General features: G+C 38.2%; 3 protein-coding genes across 6 annotated transcripts; 1 reads left to right on the top strand and 2 right to left on the bottom strand.

Annotated features, from left to right (window-relative positions):
* Positions 1–93: 93 nt before the first annotated feature.
* On the bottom strand, positions 94–3,248 carry LOC121962945 (gamma-glutamylaminecyclotransferase B-like). The gene is made up of 2 exons (XM_042513284.1): positions 3,146–3,248; positions 94–2,171 (listed from the first exon to the last, which is right to left on the bottom strand). The coding sequence occupies exon 2, from the start codon at positions 2,145–2,147 to the stop codon at positions 1,674–1,676; it is 474 nt and encodes a 157-aa protein (XP_042369218.1). The 5' UTR covers positions 2,148–2,171; positions 3,146–3,248; the 3' UTR covers positions 94–1,673.
* Positions 3,249–5,024: 1,776 nt separating this feature from the next.
* Positions 5,025–7,211, bottom strand: LOC121963007 (gamma-glutamylaminecyclotransferase B-like). Its single transcript, XM_042513365.1, is given in 3 exon segments — positions 5,025–5,796; positions 5,799–5,864; positions 7,122–7,211. Coding segments are annotated over 2 exon segments (471 nt in total). The 5' UTR covers positions 5,847–5,864; positions 7,122–7,211; the 3' UTR covers positions 5,025–5,373.
* Positions 7,212–8,974: 1,763 nt separating this feature from the next.
* Positions 8,975–21,586, top strand: arl13b (ADP-ribosylation factor-like 13b). Of its 4 annotated transcripts, none has more exons than XM_042513256.1 (10): positions 8,975–9,535; positions 12,747–12,817; positions 13,145–13,394; positions 13,883–13,988; positions 14,893–15,095; positions 15,422–15,536; positions 16,352–16,505; positions 17,169–17,291; positions 18,872–18,940; positions 19,822–21,586. In XM_042513256.1, exons 1-10 carry the CDS (start codon positions 9,477–9,479, stop codon positions 19,833–19,835), a joined length of 1,164 nt encoding a protein of 387 aa, XP_042369190.1. In that variant the 5' UTR covers positions 8,975–9,476; the 3' UTR covers positions 19,836–21,586. The 4 variants fall into 4 exon arrangements, with proteins under 4 accessions (XP_042369190.1, XP_042369189.1, XP_042369191.1 ...); XM_042513255.1 differs by having other exon boundaries at positions 19,680–21,586; XM_042513257.1 differs by lacking the exon at positions 18,872–18,940.
* Positions 21,587–21,799: the final 213 nt, after the last annotated feature.

The following is a 21,799-nucleotide window of genomic DNA, read 5'->3' as shown; positions in this document are numbered from 1 at the left end:
AAATATAAAAGAAGGAAGTAATCACAGGTAAAACATAAAATTTATGCCAGCAACTCATGAGTCAAATGTCAGACTGCAGATGATTTTGTGAATTAAGTTGTTTTTTTGAAAATATTTTTATTAGTTGTTTTTTTCTCTTAACTTTTACAATAAGTAGAAAACGCATACATTATGAAATCCACAGGAGAAAAAATGAAAAGACTTAATGACAGAAACAAATGAATCTAAACCACAGAACACCAGCTCAAATCGCCAAACTGCCACGATTACCAGTTTATTCGAGTACAAATGCGCAGATTATAGTTGATCAATCAAACAGCTGATTCACAGAAAATCAAAACCAACGATTTTGACAAACATTTAAGTCTCTTTCAATTCTTTTGTCTTTTTTTTAAATACAGTTTTTTGGGGGTGTAGTTTTTTTTTTTGTAAATATTTTTCTACATTTGGTACTTAAACTTCTTATACTTCATATTCCTGGTTATACTTACTTTACTTGAGTAAGATTTTCAGTGCAGGAGTTTTACTTTTAACAGTATTTTTACAGGGTGATATAAGTACGTTTACTAAAGTAAAGAAATATATGTTAATACTTCTTCCTGTACGTCCTTCTCTTCTTTATTTGAGTGTTTGCCAGGTGTTAATGAATCTGGATGTGAACAGGTTTTGTCAAAGCGACAGCTCTGCAAGATGCAGTGACAAAACTTTCCAGGTGTGTAGTTGAGATCAAAGTCAAAGTGTAATTCGAGGATCCATGTAGTCTTTGGTACGATTACAGACTGAAACTAATTCAACATGTTTCCAGTTATCTTTTCCATTCTTTGTTATGAATTACGATAAACAGATGACGACCGGTTCTGGATTTGGCAACCATTTTACCACCACAATATTGCAATAACCGTTTTGTGTCAATATGACAAATTGTGATTTTGTGGCTCCTGTGGTTGTTGCATTTGTAACAGGAACTACCACAGAAGCTGTTTTTAGTATTATGCCTGGTGTTTTGGGATTTTGTCAACACGATGACGTTGCACTCAAGCAGTCATGAAAATTCACAGGTGTATAGGTAGCCGAGATCAAAATGAAGGTCAAGTTTGAAGATGGGTAATCTCAGCTAAAGTGCTGAAAGCAGGGCGGTAGAAATTAGGAAAGGGGCCCTACTTTACGCCGGCGAAATGGTCTTCAACTGTGTTGTTTGGTGCGACTGCAGACTGAAATATCTCTCCTTATTATCATATGTACACAGCTGACAAACCTGTTTAGGTGTGGCATACATTTTGTTCACCCTAGTGTAAAGGTACTGTTCACCCTGCTGTTAGTAATTACCTGAAACGCATTACAAGGCTTTGTTTTTGTTTTGTTTTTAGATACAGTACTTAATGCAGGAACTGTAGGACAGAGTTCTGGGGCTACATTGAGGATTTTCTTTTTTTTTTGAGTCTTAGATAGACTATTATGAGAGAAAAGTCAGAAACAATAAAGTGGTATTATTACAAGATTAAAGTTGTAATTTTACAAGAATAAAACAGTACTTTTAAGAGAAAGGGGATATTATATTGTGGAAATAAACATACTGGCAAACTGTAAAACAGCCGAGAGCACAGGCAGCCTCCATGGCAACCTTTGTCCTCCGTTTCGTGCCGTGACACACACAGCCTTCTTATTCCAGAGAGCTATGTCAGTCCCGACCCTTTGGCCTCATACTTGAGCCCGTGATTTCCACACGCATCGTAGCTCTCGTAGGTGGGCAGCGAGGGCCAGTCTGGCTGGTACGTCGTCGTGCTGTACACAAACGCCTTAATGATGCTTCCTGCTCTCGGCTTCTCCTCTTTCTTCGTCTCCTCAACCCACTCCTCCACCTCCACTTCGACCTCAGTCCGCTGATACATGCTGGGAACCGTTTCAAACTCATCCAGGAACTTCAGCATCTTGTCGTCCACTCTGTAGATCTCCCCTCTGACACTGTGACCTTTGCCGGGGATGTTGAGGAGGAAAGGGAGGTTGTGTGTACCAGCAATGACTAACGGGTATTTCTGGGTGGTGCGGGCCGAGGCGAGGAACTCTGCCTTGCCGTTGGTACTCTCAAACATGCGGTAGTGGTTGGGCTGCCCCTTCTTCAGGGTGCCATAGACAAAGACTCGAGTCATGTGGATTCAAAGGAGGGCTGAAACCTGTAAAATACAGCAGGGACATAAAGAGGCCTCGTCTTCATTCAAATACAGTTGGCCCAGAGTGGTTACATTGCAGCCTGTTGCTCAGTGCTGGTCCAATTAAAAAAAAATTATTCCCACGAGTCAATTAGACACAAAAACTTGGAAAAATACAGAAATACTTCATTGCATCTCACTAGCACAGCATTGATCTCGAACTGTTTTACCTATGAAATCAGTAACAAATATATATACATATATATGTATGTATGTATGTGTGTATGTATGTGTATATATATATATATATATATAGTGTATATAGATTCTTTATATTTTGTATTTTGTGTATATATATATATATATATATACACACAAACATATATATATATGTATGTATGTATATATATGTTTGTGTGTGTTTTTCTATGCCTGTGTTTTAGCTGTTAACCCTACAAAAACTGAAGAAACTGGTTTGAATTTAACAAGGCTAAAAAGGCAACTTGGCTCAAAATGCCCCACAAACTGCAAGAAATAAGTAAAAAATGACAAGAAAAATGATCTGAAACATAAGTAATTATTTAAAGAATTATCAAAAGACTAAGGAAAAAAGGTCCAGATGACAATACTAATACATTGTATTATTATTATTATCATTACCTTTTCAGATAATTTCCCTGTTTATTTTTTTAGTTTTCTTGCAGCTTTTACTAAATTGTAGCTTGTCTTGGGGTTATTTCTTTTGAGGTTGCTCATTGTCTTGTTGTGTTTTTTAAAGTTTCAAATAGTTAAACAGATTTTAAAAGACATCTGAACACAGCACAAGAACACAGGCATCGATCCAGGTTCCATTAAATAGTAATAATAATAATCAAATACCATATAATGACAATATAAATAATTTTACCAAGTAATATTTAATTTTTCTCAGATGGATGGAGGCACCAGAACAGCACCAGAAAAAACCTTTACTGATAAATCTGCACAGAGTCACTCACCTGGACGATATCTGGAGTTCACGAACATCAGACGAAGACTCTTCCTGTTGACAAAGAATCATGACTAATACCTCTGAAAGGATGATTGACACAAAGACATCCTCCCACTTCAACTTCTGTAACCTCCCTCCTCTTACTGCACACTTTCTGCTGCACTACTGTCTGATCAGAGACGTCTGCGATGCCAGTTATCCGTCCTGTCGTTCTTCTTGTAACTTTACCTATTTCCTCCTGTCCTTCTGTGCCAGCAAAAAGAGGGGTTAACACAAACCTGTTATAGGTGTGCCGGATGTTTGGTATTTAATTATTGTGTGACTTTGGTGAAGCTGAATCAACCCTTAAAAACCCACAAAAGTCACACAGTAACACAAACAAGGTACCAATCGAGGCAGAGGCAATTCCAGTGTAGAACGAGGTAAAATTACTGTTTTTTGTCAATGGAGTCTGGCTGAGAAGAGCTGTTTGGGAGTCGTACTGAGCATGCAATTGGATAAATGAGGTTTGAATTATATTGCATGAGTTGTGTGAAAGTTTCTAAACTTATCTTTGCTCTATTCCGTGCCCTCCTTTGACAAAAACAGCAGTTTTAACGCGCTGAACACATAGTTTGTGTTATTGTCCTGTCCTGTGTTCAGCGAGGTAATATAATATCAAACTGTATCGCTTTGGCATGATTGCAAAACGAAATCAAAAACTATTTCTCTGGATATTTTTTCACTCCTCATCGGTTGTGAAAGACAGCTGGCAAACATGTTTTAGGTGTGGCAGAAATTAAATTCACACCTTCCAAAGTATTTGGGCTGGTTTTGGCACACTCAGGCTTTGTGCAACTTTATCCCATGAGAAACTGAAGGGTAAAACACAGAAGAACTATGATTAATGCATTTTTATACTATAGTTAGGATTAGACGAATCAATTAACCTTTTGAAAACATGCTAAGAAAGCAATGAGCAACTTAAGAATAATCTGATAAGGAGTACAAGAAAATTTAAGTTACCTGAAAATGACAAAAAAGAGCAAATTAAAGAAACAAAACCCCAAATAGGGAAGTTACAAAAAAAAAACTTTATTGCTAAGTCTGCCAAATATACAGAACATAGATGGGCCTAAAATGCTTTTCCTTCCAGACCCCTGGTATAAACATAAAAAGTACACACAATATTTGAAAATGTTTCAAGTATAATATTTTTTTCTTAGCTTTTGTTAAAAAATAAATGTCCAAAGTTACTTATTTTTCATACCACAGCCACAGACAATACCCTGTTCTTGTAATAGCCCTTTCTTTATGATTATCTTTATTCAAACAAGGAGCTGTGATCCCCACGTTTGATTGGCTCCTCTTTGGAAAGTGGTGAAGACTTTACCCAAGGTTTTTTTTATGTTATGACCATAGAGAAGCCGATTTTTCTGGGATAACCCTTACTTATGTCTCTTTTTATTCAAATTAGGATGCGTGATCCCCCACGTTTGATTGGCTCCCCCGTGATAAAAAAGCCGTTTAATGTTATAGCCAAAATATCCCTGTCCTTGTAATAACCCTATTGTTAAGACAGGCTTTATTCAAACAGGGATGTGTGATCCCCCCGAGTTTGAAAAAAAAAAAAAATACAATAAAAATAAAATTACCCAGAAATTAGCAACAAAAAATCCAAAAAATCAGCCCAAAAAATTAAACAAATAAAAAAGGAACAGCAAGAAATGTTCTTTTAAATCTATTTAATCTGTATAAATACAATTTTAAAAATACAATTATGACAATTAGAAATATAGTTTTTTTTGCACATTTGTCCCAAGTTTTTTTTTTTTTAATTCTAAATCTACTTAATTCTTGAAAATTGCAGGACATTTCTTGATCATGTGCTTATTACCTTCCACACAAGAAAAGTTACGTTGATCCACGTTTCAAAGACCTAAAGACTTTGACACCATTGCAGGTACTTGTTTTATTTTAAAAAGGATGACACATCTTAAAAACCTACAAAAAGAGGAAAACATACTTATTTTTAAAGATACAGTACTTATTGTAGGAACTGGACCACAAACAAACGTTGTCAGGTCAAAATTAAGACACAGGAGTGTTTTAAAGTGTGATTGTCTTGAAATGTTAATGATAGATGCTCTCCGCCTGCTTCGCTGACGTTATAAAGAGGTTGATTTGTACAGAGGCAGAAGAAAGGAAAACTTATTTGCTCTCTACTTGGATCTGTTCTTCTTATTATGAGCTGCGTCAGTCCCGTCCCTCTCTGGTTACGTACTCCAGCCCGTGATCTCCGTACGCGTCGTAGCTCTCATAGGTGGGCAGTGAGGGCCAGTCTGGCTGGTACGTCGTCGTGCTGTACACAAACGCCTCTATGATGCTTCCTGCTCTCAGCTTCTCCTCCCCGTCCGTCTCCCCGACGCACTCTTCCACCTGCACTTCGACCTCAGTCCGCTGATACATGCTGGGAACCGTTTCAAACTCATCCAGGAACTTCAGCATCTTGTCGTCCACTCTGTAGATCTCCCCTCGGACTCGGTGACCTTTGCCGGGGATGTTGAGGAGGAAAGGGATGTTGTACTTGCCGGCGATGACTAATGGGTATTTCTGGGTGGTGCGGGCCGAGGCGAGGAACTCTGCCTTGCCGTTGACGCTCTCAAACATGCGGTAGTAGAGTTGGGCTGCCCCTTCTTCAGGGTGCCGTAGACGAAGACTCGAGTCATGTGGATGCAGGAGGGCACCTGTAAAACACAGAAAAGAGCAAATGTTGGGGTAGCTTGTCTTTCAACATTTTCCGTACTGTAAATGATGATATGAAACTGGTGCAGAACTGGTCTGACTTCTCCCTGTCAGCTCTGAGCACATTCTTTAGGTGTTTAAGATGCACAAGCGCCTCCGCGACCTTAAGGCCTCCTTTTATCGAAGCTCTTTGGACTTTGATAGTGTGGAGTACATCGGCTCAATAATTAATTCACTGTCAGAGTTAATCTCTAAACTCACTGTTGTCTTAAGATCATTAAAGCGGGGAGAGGTCAACAACACAACATGTGCAGACAAAGAGATCAGTAAGCAAATTGTGTGTCAAAATATACTCAGAGATGGTTCATTATTTATGAGGGACTGTGTGTGTGTGTGTGTGTGTGTGTGTGTGTGTGTGTTCAAAACATAATATGTATAGCATGCTGAGTATATAAAGTGTGTAAAAATATGTTCCTTATGCTGCAATACAGTGCATAAAATGTAAAGTTAGAGATATTAAAATTTGTGAACAATGCTACAATGTACAGGAAAATAAATACAAAAGTAAAAATCTGAATGAGAAATATATACAATGTATACAACATGTGTTAAATACATTCAGGAGTGAGAAGAATAATGCACAGTTGTATACATGCACAGAGTATTGCTGTTGTTGAATTATTACACCATTTACTGCACAGTTTAGACAGTGTTATAAAGAATTATTGTACCCTTAAATCACTATTGCACATTTACAATATAATAAATTAATAATGGAATTGGAATTAACTCCAAGTGCAATCAGCGAAGTAACAAGTAAGTAAGATAGTAAGAAGTAAGAAGTAAAAAAATACAATATTACCCTCTGAAATGTAGTGAAGTAGTAGTAAAGTAGCCCAGCATAAAATAAAGAAAAATGTATACCTGCAAGTGCCTTAAAACTGTAATCAAGCGCAGTGCACGAGCAGATCTGCTTAGTTCATTTCCACCACTGTTAAACATATACATAGGCTGCGCATGAAGCTACGCACGTGCATGCACGCTTACAGATAACGGAAACACACAGCAGCTGCATGCATTCATAAAAGTAACCCTGCAACACGTTTTCACCTTGGAAAAGTCAAAAGTGTTATCGTATCAAAACAGACGCAAAAAAAGAAGCTGAATTAAAAACGCATACGGGCATTATTTTAGGACGCAAAGCGACTAGAAGCGATTGTAATACACAGCTGACACACAGTTTATGCGTGTAATCTTACCGGGGATGTAGAAAGATGAAGGAGACGATGGCTCCTCGATTAATTAAAAATCTACAGTCTCTCTCTCTCTCGATGTGTGTTATATTGCGATCTGCATGGACGGCGCATGCGCATAAAACGACAAACCGGACGACATCCAAGTAACGCCACATGGTGACGTCACGATCAAGTCATTATTATATTTAACTTCTAATATCAGATCAAACTCATTGCTCGTATTTGAATGCTATTTCTCTATGATAATTAATACGAATAATGACTTGTTTAAAAAAAAAAAACCCAAAAACGTTTCTTTCTTGGCTTTTTTGCCTTTATTATGAAATGACAGCTCTAATATCAAGATTATGATTATGATGATGACTATTATTATTATTATTATTATTATTATTATTATTATTATTATTATTATTATTATTATTATTATTATCTATTTATTATTATTATTATTATTATTATTATTATTATATTATTATTATTATTATTATTATTGTTGTTGTTGTTGTTATTTTTATTGTGATTATTATTATTATTATTATTATTATCATTATTAACTAAATAACAACTATCGTAGAGACATAGCATTCAACTCTGAGCAGTGAGTTTGAGCTGATATAAGAAACGGAATATAATAATAATAATTACAATAATAATTATAATAATAACAGTTATAAATAAAAAAAAACATGATGACAATGAAAGTGAACAAATCAAATATTAAAATGAAAATGCTGAGTGAAGAATATAATAATAAAGCAACTCACTTAAAAAGACTAAGAAAAAACTAGCCCAATAATAGCCTACTTATTGTAAAAAATAATAGCACAACCACCTAAACATCCTCAATAGATAATGTGTATATACTATGAAACATTCACAGCTGATGGTGTGTGGAGAGAAGCCACACACCATGACAATATTCAGTTATTATTCATTTATATTAAAGGGGAGTTTTGCAATGCTGGCTCCATTAAAAGCCACTTAACATAACAGAAATATTACCGGGCCATTGAACAATTATATGGTCATAACAGAGGAAAAACATTAAAGAGAATTACACCCAGGCTTTAATTTTCAGTTATGAGTTCAGCACCTCTTTAATTCTTTGGAAAATAGGAGCCAAAAGGACAACGGCCTCATTAGTGTCCATTCAGCCAGTTACCACAATGGATCCCAGTAAACAAATAAAGTTTGTTACTGTGGCTTTATTAGCACAGCAGACACATCTCATTTAACTTGAAGTTGAAGTTGTAGTTTCCTCTGTCAGACTTGGTAAACTCTTCATCCTGCAATAATGACTGGAAGCAGAAGCTTTACAACCACTTTAAAATGTGAGCTTGCATGATGTATTTCAGCTTTTTAAGGTCCTTCAGTGTTTAAAATTAAATGATAATTATTGTAGGCTATATATATCTATAGTCATTCTGTATTCTGCTATTTTTCAATTAAATATGGGAAAAAGAGCACTCAACTTGCAGTGTATTATTATTATTATTACTATTCTTCTTATTATTATTGTTAAAAGGGTAAATATGATTATATGTCATTTATCTTTTTTTCATTTTTAAAGGGTCAATCTTGCAATATATAACTTTTTTTATTTTAAAACAAGGGTCAGTCTTGCAATATGTTATTTATTATTTTTTCCTGTTTTTTAAAAAAGGGCAAACCTGACAGCAAGTTATTATTTTTTGTTTTTACAAAGGGTCAACCTGGCAATTTATAATTAATTTTATACTTTAAAGGGTCAATCTCGAAATATATAATTATTATTTTTGGTTTTAAAAAGGGTCAGTGTGCGAACACGGCGTTTGTTTGTCGATTACGCACGATGACGCAAGCACGTCCGCAGCCTAGCAGCAGAAAAGACGGCGTAAACAAAGCAGAGAGCTACAAGTCAGCTAACGCTACGTTAGCTCATACTTCGTGAGTAAAACACTTATTGTAGCGGCATTCGATCAAATTATGAAACTTTGTTTTATTTGGTTGGCGAGCACAACTTTAATTCGTGTGGTAAGAGCCTCATTTATGTGCTGAGACTGAAAGAAAACGAGTTAACAAGACACCGTTTTCGCTAGCTACTTTAGCTTTAGCTAACCTTAGATAACGGGATTTGGTGTATCTGGAGATGGATGTTTTCTGAAATAACTTTCATTAATAACACAACCGCTACTTGATTCATCCGTGCTGGGTACGTCTACTATTTTTCAAAGCTGCTAACGTCGATGCTATCATGAGTTAGCTCGATATGTAGCCAATTTAGGTTAAGAATCGATCAGCTGGCTAAACAGGGTCGGATCGTGGTGACGCTGCTGGCTGGATGACCACTTGATCTCAGTCATCTGGACTCGGACTGCGATGTTTAGCCTGATGGCGAATTGCTGCAACTGGCTGAAACGCTGGCGAGAGCCTGCAAGGTGAGTTTGGTTTCATTTATGATACCAAAATATACCTTCCTGCTGTCCTTCATACAGCTCAAATCAGTGTTTTTCAGTAGTTTGCAAATATCTAGTGTCAGAAGATGAAGCTTGTAGTCACTGTTTCACTCATGATATGATCTTTTGCATCAAAACACTCAATTATAATCAGCTTTTTTTCAAAACATATTAAAATAAATATAGCCACTGATATATTAGACAGACATATTTAAGTTGAGTTGATTTTGGCCAAAGAAATAAACAATAATAAAGAAATAAACATGATGAATGTGCAATATTCTTATTTTTTAGTCTTGTATCATCTCAACCAGAAAATAAAATGCATGGAAAGCACTTTGCAGTATGCTCTAGATGTCCTTTAAAATAGTTTAACAATAATTTTCTCTAGTAATGTTGAAGATCCTTTTATTTTGTATGAAGTACGGCCCATGTTTTATAATAATCTAAAGTAAAAAATGTGCAAAATGTACATAACTGTAAAGTAAATGATGTTCAAAATGTACATAACTGAGGCTCATTACAGATATTAATGGAGCTAAAACAGTTCAATCAGTTGATTGCTGTTGAGTTTGAAGAAATTTATCCTTCTTTGTCTCATGTGGTTCACTTTGATTTGTTTAACCTAGTTTCTTGAGTTGTCAAATTCAGGTTATACTTTTTATATCCTCTTCTCTATCTTTGTGTTAATAGTCAACTTAAAAAAAAAGTCTTCATTTTATGTTTAATGCTGCACTGATCAACTGTAACGTGAATTTCCCAAGTGTGTGGATCAGTAAAGGCTGTTTTTATTTTATAATGTGACATTTCATAGAGCAAACAGTAAGTCTTCCAATCAAATTAATCAAGAAAATGTTTTTAACATTTAGAAAATAATCATATACATGCTTTATTTCAACTCTACCTTTTAGATTTGAAATGATGCAGTGTTCCTGTTCTGCTCTGCAATCTTTATTCTCAGTACTTTTTAGCCAAGCATCCCTTTGTGACTGGATACGACGCATAAAGAACATTGTGAGTGTGAGGCAGCAGGACCAGCAAAATGTAATTGTGAGTGCTTAACCCCACGTGGTGCCTGTGAGGCATCTGATCCTTTGGACTTAGCCAGAAATCCTCACCTAATCCTACAGCCAGGTCTGTTCAGTGGGTCTCTGTCTTTTGGCCTCTTGTTGTGAGGGGGTTTGTAGCAGCGAGGGAGACGGAGCTTTATGGGTTAGCGGCAGACAAAAGGCCAGCAGCGTGTCACCTTTTGGAGGTTTACAACAAGCGACCGCCCCGATGAAGGCCAATTGGCTGGAGAGGACAGTTAGATGGATTGTGCGGTTGATGTCTTTTCGGCGCAAGTGTCAAAGTTAAGTATGCATCCTGGAGACGAAGACAGGTGTTGTTTATGTGCACAGTTTAGCCTCATGTGCATCTCTTTTCAGGTCTTCGCAGTCTTTTGGAAGTGAATTCAGTTCTTTTCTTTATTTTTTGTCTTTTGTGTTTTGGTCCTTTTCCTTCTAGACAAAATGTAATGCCATTTTATGTCAGAAAACCTAAAGAGAATTCTGTTATGAATACAGCAAAAGCACAATGAAAGGATTTGTCAGGGTGATTAATTTCTAGCTATTCCTTTGTCTTTGAAAAGCCTGTTTTTGAAAAAAATGGTTCCAGATTCTCTAATCGTATTGTGAGAGCAATTATGCTATGATTTAAATAGTTTCTTTTATTTTGGAGAGGTTAGTTGAGGCTAAATGTGTCAGACTGTGATTATTTCTCTGTTTATGATGTAAATCTTGCAGAAAAGTTACGCTTGTACATTAAAGTGTGCATAAAATGATACTTTGCATGAGTAAATTGTAGTATTTGGACTATTGAGCAACTTGTTGATCCTCTCAATTTACTATGCAAGTGTGTGCGTGCAAACATACTTACTGGGATGTCTGCACCTGTGTTGCTTTTCAGCATGCACCGTGCCTTTTGGACTGATACCAGTATGCATTTTTATAAGTATCAGTAGAAATACTTTGAAATATGGATGCATTGCAAATAAAATCATATCTGGAAAACAAGAAGCAAATTTTTCCAAACTTTGGCAACCTTTTATAGATTTCAGTAATATGAAACCTTCAGACAAGAGTTAGGATTGCGTCCACCAACCTTATGATTTTTTGTTTTTTTGGCAGTTTTAATTTTTTTTTCATGTGTTTTTTTAATTGATATATTTTAGTGTAATAACTCTCTCTCTTTTTCTTTATAGATGGTACTTTAATCCCTCCTTTCCACTTTTTCTAATTTGTATTTTATGCGAGCCGTTGTTACTGTTTATAAACTGTAGATGTCAACAAGATTATTTTTTGGTGACACTCAGGCCGACAGCTGCGCACAAAACAAATTAAAAACACCAATTTAATGATACATTTCCAACATTAATACAAGATTCAGATGAGACCACAGAGAGTGACGAGATAAAACAGTGACAAATAACACACAGACAAATCATGATGACAATTATAGACAAATCGCACAATAATATTTGGTCAGTACAATAGTTATAAAACAAAAATGCAAATACCAATTAAAATAGAAACAATACATAACTTGGACAAGACAAATACTACAAACATAAGTATTACAATATATAAATAATAATAAAATAAATCTACAAAAATGTGCAAACAGTTCTGTGTAATGATAACAACAAAAAAAACCCAAATGCAGAATAAAATGGTTGTCGGCTGCACAGCTGCCTGTCACATCATAATTTAATATCACCAAAATACATAATCAATCATTCAGGGATATCTGGAATATCCAGGACTTGTAAATACTTGAAAAAGAGTCTAACATCATGCAAAATTTTGTCTCTTCATGCACCCAATTCTTTCCAGTTTGTAGAAATGAAGAACTTCCTTTATCCATAGCGTGCATGAGACTTCCATCTCTGTCATGGTTTATTTCTGTTAACTGGCTACGTGACCGCTGCTGACTCACTCTGTACAGATCTCTGATTGCGTCGGTCATTCAGATTATTAATTGGCTTATAAATTCCCTCACATGCATCACGAGAGCTCATGCCAGGCAGCCTCTGTGCACATGTTGATGAAAATAAGCCTTTTCTTTTGCTCCACCTCTCACCTGGACTTCTGTGCCTGACTGATATCAGTGTCAGTGTTTATGTTTATTCATTTTTCCCTTTCTTACCCCACAGGAAAGTGACTCTGGTCATGGTGGGACTGGATAATGCAGGGAAGACAGCCACAGTACGAGGAATCCAAGGAGGTCAGGCCTGTTTGTTACAAATGATGAGCACAGTATTTAGTGTTTTGCATTTTTCTTGTTTAAAAAAATCCTTTGTAAATAATAGAAGTGTCGAGTTTGTGAACCATGTTCTCTGTCTTGTTCCGCTTCATTTATTCTTCTGTTTAATATTTATTATCGTGATTATTTTACATCTGACTGCTTGACAGTTGTGCCTCGCTGCTGTCACAGCTGACACAGCTGACACAGCTGACACAGCTGACACATATTTTTACAAAAGTTGTCTGAAAAGGTTTTGCTGATTCTTTGTTGTTTCTGCTAACATGATTTCTGTTTTGATTTTCTCAGATAATCCTCAGGATGTAGCTCCGACGGTGGGTTTCTCCAAAGTTGACCTGAAGCAGGGCAAGTTCGAGGTGACCATTTTCGACTTAGGCGGAGGGAAGAGAATCCGAGGCATCTGGAAGAACTACTACTCAGAGTCACACGGCGTGGTGTTTGTGGTGGACTCCAGCGACGTCCAGAGGATCCAGGAGACGAGGGAGACGATGGCCGAGGTCCTCCAGCACCCACGAATCGCAGGGAAACCTGTCCTAGTGTGAGTGTTGTGAGGCTAAAAAAACATTAAGTGGTTATGTTGAAAATGTGTGTAAAAGTAAGGAAGGGCGAGGTGTATAAGATGAGAAACTGCCCGGACTTGACGCTTGAGTCCTTGGTCCAATTTGCTGCAGAAACGTGCACTGCAGGTTGATTCCTTAATCAGTAATCAGGACACAAAGCACAGACTGAGGCAGGGAGAGTTTAATGTATTTCTCCAGGTATGCAGATAGTGTCGTAATCAACCATCCACAATCAGGACAGAGTCATATTTCCATAAGATTTCCATAAGATTTCCAGCCACTCAGCAACTCTGCAGAGATAGAGTTTGATAACTCACCTTGCTGCTACTTTATCTTCCTTTTTTAAAGATCGCGGTTGGTTGTACCGGCAGCTAGTCTCGTCATGGGAGAAGGATTGCAGAGTTTTTGTTTATTTAGCTTTTTATTCACAACATTAATAAATCGTTATTCCTCTCTCTGCTTTCAGGCTCGCTAACAAACAAGACCAAGAGGGAGCGCTGGCTGAAGCAGACATCATTGAGAACCTGTCGTTAGAGAAGCTCGTGAACGAGAACAAGTGTCTCTGTCAGATCGTAAGTGTTTGTGCAGCTGTTGTGGAGAGGCGGTTGAATGACATTAAGGACATTTGGTTAAACTGAGGTTTCAGTTTAACCAAATATAGAAAAAGAGGCAGATTGTTTTCTGAAAACTACTTATTCTCCTTTTTCAGGATAGTGCAGCTTAAAGGGAGTGTTCAAATGTTTTGGAGCGAGGTTGTATGAGGTTCTTCATAGTTAGTTGATTATTTGAGGTTGACGGCAGTCGGTAAGTCCCAAGTTTGGAGAAGCAGGCTGGAGCCTGGCACAGAGGTTAATTAATGTACTGCTGTGGTTGGAGGCCTTCAGCAAAAGGTAATCTAGCAACCTAAAAAAATTAAACTTTTTTTTTTATTATTGTGGGTTATTGAAAAGTTATGGAAAAGTTTTGACATTTCTTCCATGACAATGTGTGGGAACCCTGCTTGTGTCACTTTGGTGAATCCAAGCTGACCCTTTAAAAGCCAAAGTCACTCAGTCACACAAACGTAGTGATTGACTGAGGAGAGGTAAAATTACTGTGTTTTTCAGTGGAGCTTGTTGCCTTTTTTAGAGAGTAACATAACGGCTCATTAAAAAATTCTGTCTGACTGCAAGGTAAAGCAGCAGAAGTGCTCTCAGTATAGCATGCATTTAAACTGTTTTGGCTAAATGCATTGCCTAGTTCCTGTGTCGGTACTCCTATCTGCTTTTCCAAACTGGGAGCACACAGAACGCCGTCTACTGTATGTAATACAGTGACTACATCATACGACCCTACTTCAAAAAATCAAAACTTTTCCCTAAAGATAGCATTTAGTCTGATGACTGCTTCTATCCAAAGAATCTTGAAAACACACAACAAAAAGTTAGCATTTTTTGCTCCTGGAGTCTTATCTCCTAATATACGTCCCTCCTCCAGGAGCCGTGCTCTGCTGTCCTCGGCTACGGCAAAAAGGTCGACAAGTCCATCAAGAAGGGCCTGAAGTGGCTCCTCAACAACATTGCCAAAGACTACGAGGCCATCACTGAGCGTGTGCAGAAGGACACGGCCGAGCAGCGCGCTCTGGAGGACCAGGACAAGAAGGAGAGGGCGGAGAGAGTGAAGCGGCTACGAGCGGAGAGGTGAGGACACGACCGAACCTCTGTACACACTCCGCTAATAGAAACAATACATGAACTGTTTTGTGGAGAAAAAAAAGTCAGATAAGGAAAGAAATGCATTTTGGGAATGGTGAAAGGAGAAAGAGGATGGTTGTGGAAATGTCAAAATGCCAAAGTGAGCAATCTCACTGTCTGCACAAAACATAAAAATGGATTTAACCAGGTTTTCTTTGCTCTTATGGAACAAAAAAATACATATAAAACAGAAAACTCCCATTAAATTGTCGACATAACATCGTTAAATCTGACCGGCGGAAATGAAAGTTAACATTTTGTTCTGCCCACAGAGAACGGCAGGAGCAGGAAGAGGCCGAACGCGAGGGCAGGCAGATCCAGGAGGAAGAGCCTGATGATGAAAACATGCCCAGCCCCTTTCAGCCAATCAGCAACGTCATCTCTGAGGTGCGTACAGACGTCACGTGATGGTGTATTTCTGTTTTTGAGTTTGGCAGAAATGAAATATGATATAATAATCACATTGTCTATAGTGCCAGTTATGTCTGCTCAGGGAGCGGGTCCTCGTCTGCAGAGATCGCCATGGACACCGCCACGTTTCTATAGTAGCCCAGAATGGACAAACCAAGCGTTGGCTCTGGATTCAGACCTTTGCGTTTTTGCTTTGCCAACCGTAGTTAGATTACCATCTGCAACGAGCAGTGTCAGAACAGCTTTATTTAGTGTTTTTATCGGTTTTAATCACCTGTTCTGTTTGTTATGGAGACAAAGAGACATCTGAAGATAATTCAATTCGTAAGTTATCAAAGAGAAAAGGTGAGCATAAATTAGCAGGTGCTCTCTGTTGTGTCAAACAGTGTAGGAGAAACACTAATTTGTAACATGAAGCAGCTTTTTTCAGTGTTTTTATCAGTTTTAATTCGATCCCAACTGATATATCAAACTGATATTTGACCATCATTGACATATCGGCAATGACTTATATATTATATACACTCATTTGTAACGTAAAACTGTTTCTCGTGGTCCATTTGTTTTCTGAGAGGTAGAGACCTCTGTGGATAATTCAGCTTTCGGTAAAAACTTCCTGAACAACTTAAACTGAAGGAATTCTAATTGGGAAAAGTTTCAGCGGGCTGCAATCTGCAATCGTCACCATTAGAAGCCACTAAATCTTCCTAAAGCGTACACGCAGCTTCTTTCAGGCTTCTAGTCCCAAAGAGCTCAGAAAATATCACATTTGGCTTCTGTACGTCTTTCAGAACGAGGACAAAGAAAAGGAAAGGAGGAGGCAAAGAGAGCTGCAGGAGGCCCGCACCAACAGCACGAAGACAGATGCTGATCAGGAGGAAGAGGAGTATGAGGAGGAGGAGGAGCCAGAAGACACGAGACAAACGCCGGAAAATTCCACTTCAGGTGAGCATGAAACCACCTCCAAACATTTCAAACTTTTCCTCTTCAGTTTGTTACTGTATGCCGATATATGGCCGGCTGTAAATGTGCGCCTGGTTGATTGATTTGATTGAACACCCCATGATTTCAGTCACTTAGCAAACAGTTTTATAAATGTGCTTTCTGCCAAGATATTTATTTCGCACTAACGTAAAGACGATGTGAGGACAGCAGGCACCTTTTTGAAGAGTCTTCTCGCTCAGCTTGTGGTTCGGCTTTACACCATACGGAGAAAATCAACTCAGAGCTTGTAGATAAATAGAAAGCGAGATATTAAATCTGTTTTTCACTTTGAAAGCAAATGATTAAACAGACACCCGGAGACTGCAACAAATATTTGTTTGAGATGTTTCAAAATGTGAAAGAGATATCCAGTCAAATTAACTGTCTGATATGAATCCGTTTTGGTTTTTTTTTTTCCTCCACGAGGCTCCGAGTGCTGATGGATAAACATAATTAATGACATGATAAATGAAGGGGTAAAGAGATGGCAGTGGGAATCGGTTGGTAATTGCTCAAGTCTAGTGGTGAAAGCTGAAGGGAGGAGCAACTCATATATGATGATTATTAATGTGATCAAGTTTGAACATCTGCTCTTTTCGTTGAACTCTTTTAAATGTCTGACAGCCGCGACAGGGGAGCAAGACAAAAAGAAGACGAGGAAGATGCACCTGAAGAGGAAGCACAGGGTGGACCCGCTGAGGACGGAGGACGGGCCGACGGAGAGCCCCACACCTCCGCCTCCTCCAGGTCAGTCCGTCCTTTTCAAATGAGTACTTTTGAAATTTTCCAGTGTAGTTCTACTGTGTTCCTGTTCCCTTTATTCAAATATCTGCTTGATTTAACTTTTTACTCGTCACTTTCAGTCGTGTCAGAGTTGTGTCGAGTCACAGATAATGCAAACTGAAGAGGGAATGCAGCGTATTAACCACTCAGTCAGCAGAAATGATCATTCCTCAATTATGGCAGTGTCCACATGTATACAGATATTTTTGAAAATTGATATTTTCCTCTTCAGTTTAAAAACAAAAGAAACTGTCCACATGACCTTCGTCTTCAGAGTCAGAAAACTTAATTGTCTGTCGTGACAGAAACTTGTCTTAGACGTGGCTCATCATACAACATCCAGTACAAAACAAACTTTGACAGAAAACATGCAGCATGTCTTCCTAAAAACAGCATAAATAAACAATACAAATAAAAACTACAATATAGTACTGTGTGCAAAGTGGCACAGTGTTTGTGTAGATGTGTGGATCATTAACATTTATTTCAGATGTTTATGGCAGTGGGAATGAAGCAGTTTGTATAAGTGCTTTTCTTGGCTGAGGGGCTTTATAGTGGTGACCTGATGGTTGCAGCTGGACAGACTTATGCAGGGCGTGATGGGATGTTTTGTAATGTGATTTTACAAAATATATCCGTCCATGAAAGTTAAAGTGACACCAAATGCTTGATGGTGTTAACCGTCGACAGCAAGGTGGTAAAATGTGCAGGCTTTATAAAACCTACTAGAGACCTCATCACTATTTTATTGTGTTACAGCGTGAATTTTGTAACCAAACTAAGGTGGCGTCTACAGCAGCACATGAGTTTGTATGTAGCAACGACGACGCACAGAAACCTACGTCAGATCCTGTGTTAAAACATTTCTACAGGAGGTCTGGAAAACAGCATTTTGAGGCTAAAACATACAAAATTTGAATTATCGGATTTGAGTACACCAAGAACTCGCTTGCTTTCTGCCGCTTGCTCATTACACAAAGCAACATGTTCATGCACAAATTGAGGAGATGATGTCATTATCACAGATACAAAGTAATCACCATTTTGAAAAATCTTCACCTTCGAAGGCGTTCTCAAGAATCTCAGTTTTAGTGAGATAAAACTCAGCTTGCCTGTGAATGAAAACCAGAACGTAGAGGAACATATCTGTTCTAAAAATATCTGTATTCTTGTAAACGGAGCTAAAATTCTTCACAGCCAGATTTTGGCACATTTGGGAATGTTTGGTGAGCGGATCAGTTTTGAATCTTGCAGGGAGGAATCGTTCACCACCACAGTGAGCTGAGGAGCTACAGGCAACAGGCTTCACCTGTCAAAAACGCCTATAGAGCACAAGAGATGATGAAACTCTAGCAAGGATGGTGACAAGTAATGTGTTTTTTTATTGTTTAACTGTAAAGTGAAGCAAGTTTTCTGTCCAGGAAGTAGCCAGTGTCGCCGTCTAGCTATAGATTGTCAGATGTCATCATGAACCCGATTTAAAAGCATCACTTCTAACTTTCTTTTTCAGCATTCGTCTTGATCATTGTCTATTTATTTTTTAGTGGGATGGGCCACGCCAAAGGTTTCTAGACTGCCAAAACTAGAACCACTCGGGGACTCGAGACATTCTGGTAAAGACGTCCGTGGTGTCCGATCGTTCTTCATCCCTCACTCAACTTTTTTTAAATTCATGCATTACTTCCTTTTTGTTATGTAGCCAAATCAGCCATTCACTCTCACTAACCTGTGTGGATTCATTCACTGACTAACTGTCACAGCACTGAGTCAGTGTTTCCTCTCACAGTTTTTTCTGGAGGGTCTGGTGTATTTTTTATTTATTTTTTAGCAGATGTCTGCCTTCCTTTACGTTTATCCCAGTATGATCACATTCATTCCAGGGTGAGTTCCTCACTACGTCTTCATGCTAAAATCGACTGTAAATCCACATTTTAAAGCTTTCTTCAGTTTTTTTCCACCCCTGATGAGTTTGCGCCCCTGTTCGCAGCGGTGGTGCTAAATTCCTCAGCGTGGCGTTGCAGAGGAAACACTGAACTCGATCTGCCTCGAGATGTGTGCTGACTGTTAATTAGCCTCCTCGACCCACATCACTGTGTCTCTCTCTCTCTGCGTCTCACCAGGCGCATGTTTGAATGTGTGTGGATCCTTCATGGTGGCAGACATCTTAATCAACTCAAAGGCTTGTCTGTTCATTCATCTCCGTGTCCCATCTACGTCTGTGCAGCATCGCTAATTCGCTTTTTGCTCACGCTGACATAGATAGAGCTCTAATAGACTGTTTTTTATTCCAGGACTCGATGGATGTCGTTCACTAACGTAGCCAAACCTTTTTTTTTTCATCCCCTTTCACAGAATTTTTCAAGAAGCCTCTCCCGCCTCTCGCGAACAGGCCGCGGCCTAACGGCGACGCTCATGACGTCATTTTCTAACCTCATTTTTTAAAAATGTTTGAGGTCCAATCATGGCTCTCCCCTTTTTTGCTTTGTGTCTCAAGCGAGCGGTGTGTAGACAACCAAACACAGAGACACTGCAGACAGGCGACTCCTGACGCCGGGAGCCAGTGAGCGCCGAAGTGTGAGAAACACAGGAGCAACATGGGAAACGGAGTCCTGCTCGGAAGCTGTTCACAAACTGACACAATTCAGTGTGAAAGGTCGAACCTGCCGGAGCTGACTTCACGCCAGGCTCAGTCTCCACTCGACAAACTCTTTCACTCTGGACTGAACGTTTATTTGTTATTGTTAATACCAGTGTTAGACGGTTCGGACTCCATTTGTCCAACTGAAATGCTTTTAATTGACAAAGAATGTAAATATGTCCGCTAAACCTTATATATGTTGATGTCTGTTACTGAAAAATGGATGTCTATACACGGCGCCATTAAAAAGGACCCTGTTCTATCCGTTTATTTTTGCACCTTCGGTTTTGTAGTTAAAACAAAGGTGGAGGTCTTAAGTGGCTTTTGCACAGCTGAGTGCTTTAAATTTGATCTTTTTAAAGTCAGAGAGGTTTCCCTTTTTTACAAGAATAATATGAGGGAGTACATTTCAAAAGTGTCAAAAGTACCTTAATTATAACGACAACTGAATACACGATATTACATTTACATATCACTGAATTCATACCATTGTTTTTTTTTAAAGTCATGTGTCTTAATTTATTTGCTCTGAATTCACCTCTTTGAAATCAAAATATTATTTTTCTTGATTTAAAGTTTTAAAAGCTGAAATGTGTTTCCCAGTGGTTGTAAATTCAGATCCAAAATTTCAGCTTTTGAAATTGCAAATCAAGACGTTTCATATTTTAATTTTCAAAGAGATGTATTTAAAACAAACAAATTCAGATACATGATTTTCAAAGTGAAACATTACCATGCTATTAATTCGGTGGAGTTAGAAATTCAATATTAAGTATTCAGTGTTTGTTAAAATTTAAACACTTTTGTCACTTATTTGCTTCCGTATCTGCTACACTACACTGTACCGTACATGGAAAGTGTTACACTACATCATTGTTGTTAATTGGTCAGTTATAGTGATGAATGTTTTGGCGTTTTAAATACTGTAAAGGTTTTATGGCCATGAAAAGATTTGTCAAATCTGTAATAGGGAACATTTTGTGTCTCTTTGCCAGCAGCATCATAAAGGATCTCTTTATTTATTGTTAAAAAATGTAAACATGTGAAAATATATTTGTCTTTATTTGTCGACAGGGCTACAGATTTTTTTACGCGTTCTGCTGTTTACACTGTGTACCTGTTTTTAAAGTGATATTTCTCTCTCTGGAGGCAGGAATCAGACTCGCTGCCTCTCAGGTGGCCCCCGAGGTGTGAGCCAACAACACTGCTGCTGCTGCTGCTGTTGTTGTTGTTGTTCCAGCTTTTCTGACTCAGTCTTCTGCACCCATTTTCACTTTGAAAACAACTGAAAATTGCATCTCAAAAAGCACAAACACAAATCTGCAGAAAACAACTTTGAAACACAACGTTGCCCCAGTTAAGTTTCCATGTGTTGGAAGAGTTTGCAGCGAGAGACGGTGAGAGAGGAGAGGGTTTCATTTCACCTGGAACAGCTCGTATCGGGTCAGCACACATGAGAATACGTGTAGCAGAAGAACGGCCGCGAAATATCACTTTAAAACTACAATATTGTATTCAAAAAAATATAGTACAGCACTCACTCTCTTGTTAATGAGCTAGAGGTTTGAAAAGATATTTTTTCTACCCAGTTTGAATTTTATAACCGCACAATTAAAGATGTTTTAAATATATTCTTGACTGAGTCAGCACTGTGTTTGCAGCAGCCTCGACATAGATGGGAATGTTTGTTGCTCTGCTGTGTTTGTTGTGGTTTTTTTATTTTTTTTTATTTTTGGCTCAACACGAACTTCAGTTGGTTAGTCACCCAGCACCTGCTTAGCATGCACCTGTGTCAGTCACTGCTGATGTTTATTCAGTGTTTCTGGTGCTGGCT

The sequence above is a fragment of the Plectropomus leopardus genome, chromosome 24, assembly GCF_008729295.1.
Source record: "Plectropomus leopardus isolate mb chromosome 24, YSFRI_Pleo_2.0, whole genome shotgun sequence".
Lineage (NCBI taxonomy): Eukaryota > Metazoa > Chordata > Actinopteri > Perciformes > Serranidae > Plectropomus > Plectropomus leopardus.
The sequence above is the reverse complement of the archived record's forward strand: the minus strand, read 5'-3'. Positions and strand labels throughout refer to the sequence as shown.

Coding starts and splice junctions, on each gene's coding strand:
- LOC121962945 (XM_042513284.1), bottom strand. CDS start 2,147: ATGACTCGAGTCTTTGTCTATGGCACCCTGAAGAAGGGGCAGCCCAAC.
- arl13b (XM_042513254.1), top strand. CDS start 9,477: ATGTTTAGCCTGATGGCGAATTGCTGCAACTGGCTGAAACGCTGGCGA. Junction 13,395..13,882: donor GCAGGGAAACCTGTCCTAGT/GTGAGTGTTGTG, acceptor CTCTGCTTTCAG/GCTCGCTAACAAACAAGACC. Junction 13,989..14,892: donor ACAAGTGTCTCTGTCAGATC/GTAAGTGTTTGT, acceptor TCCCTCCTCCAG/GAGCCGTGCTCTGCTGTCCT.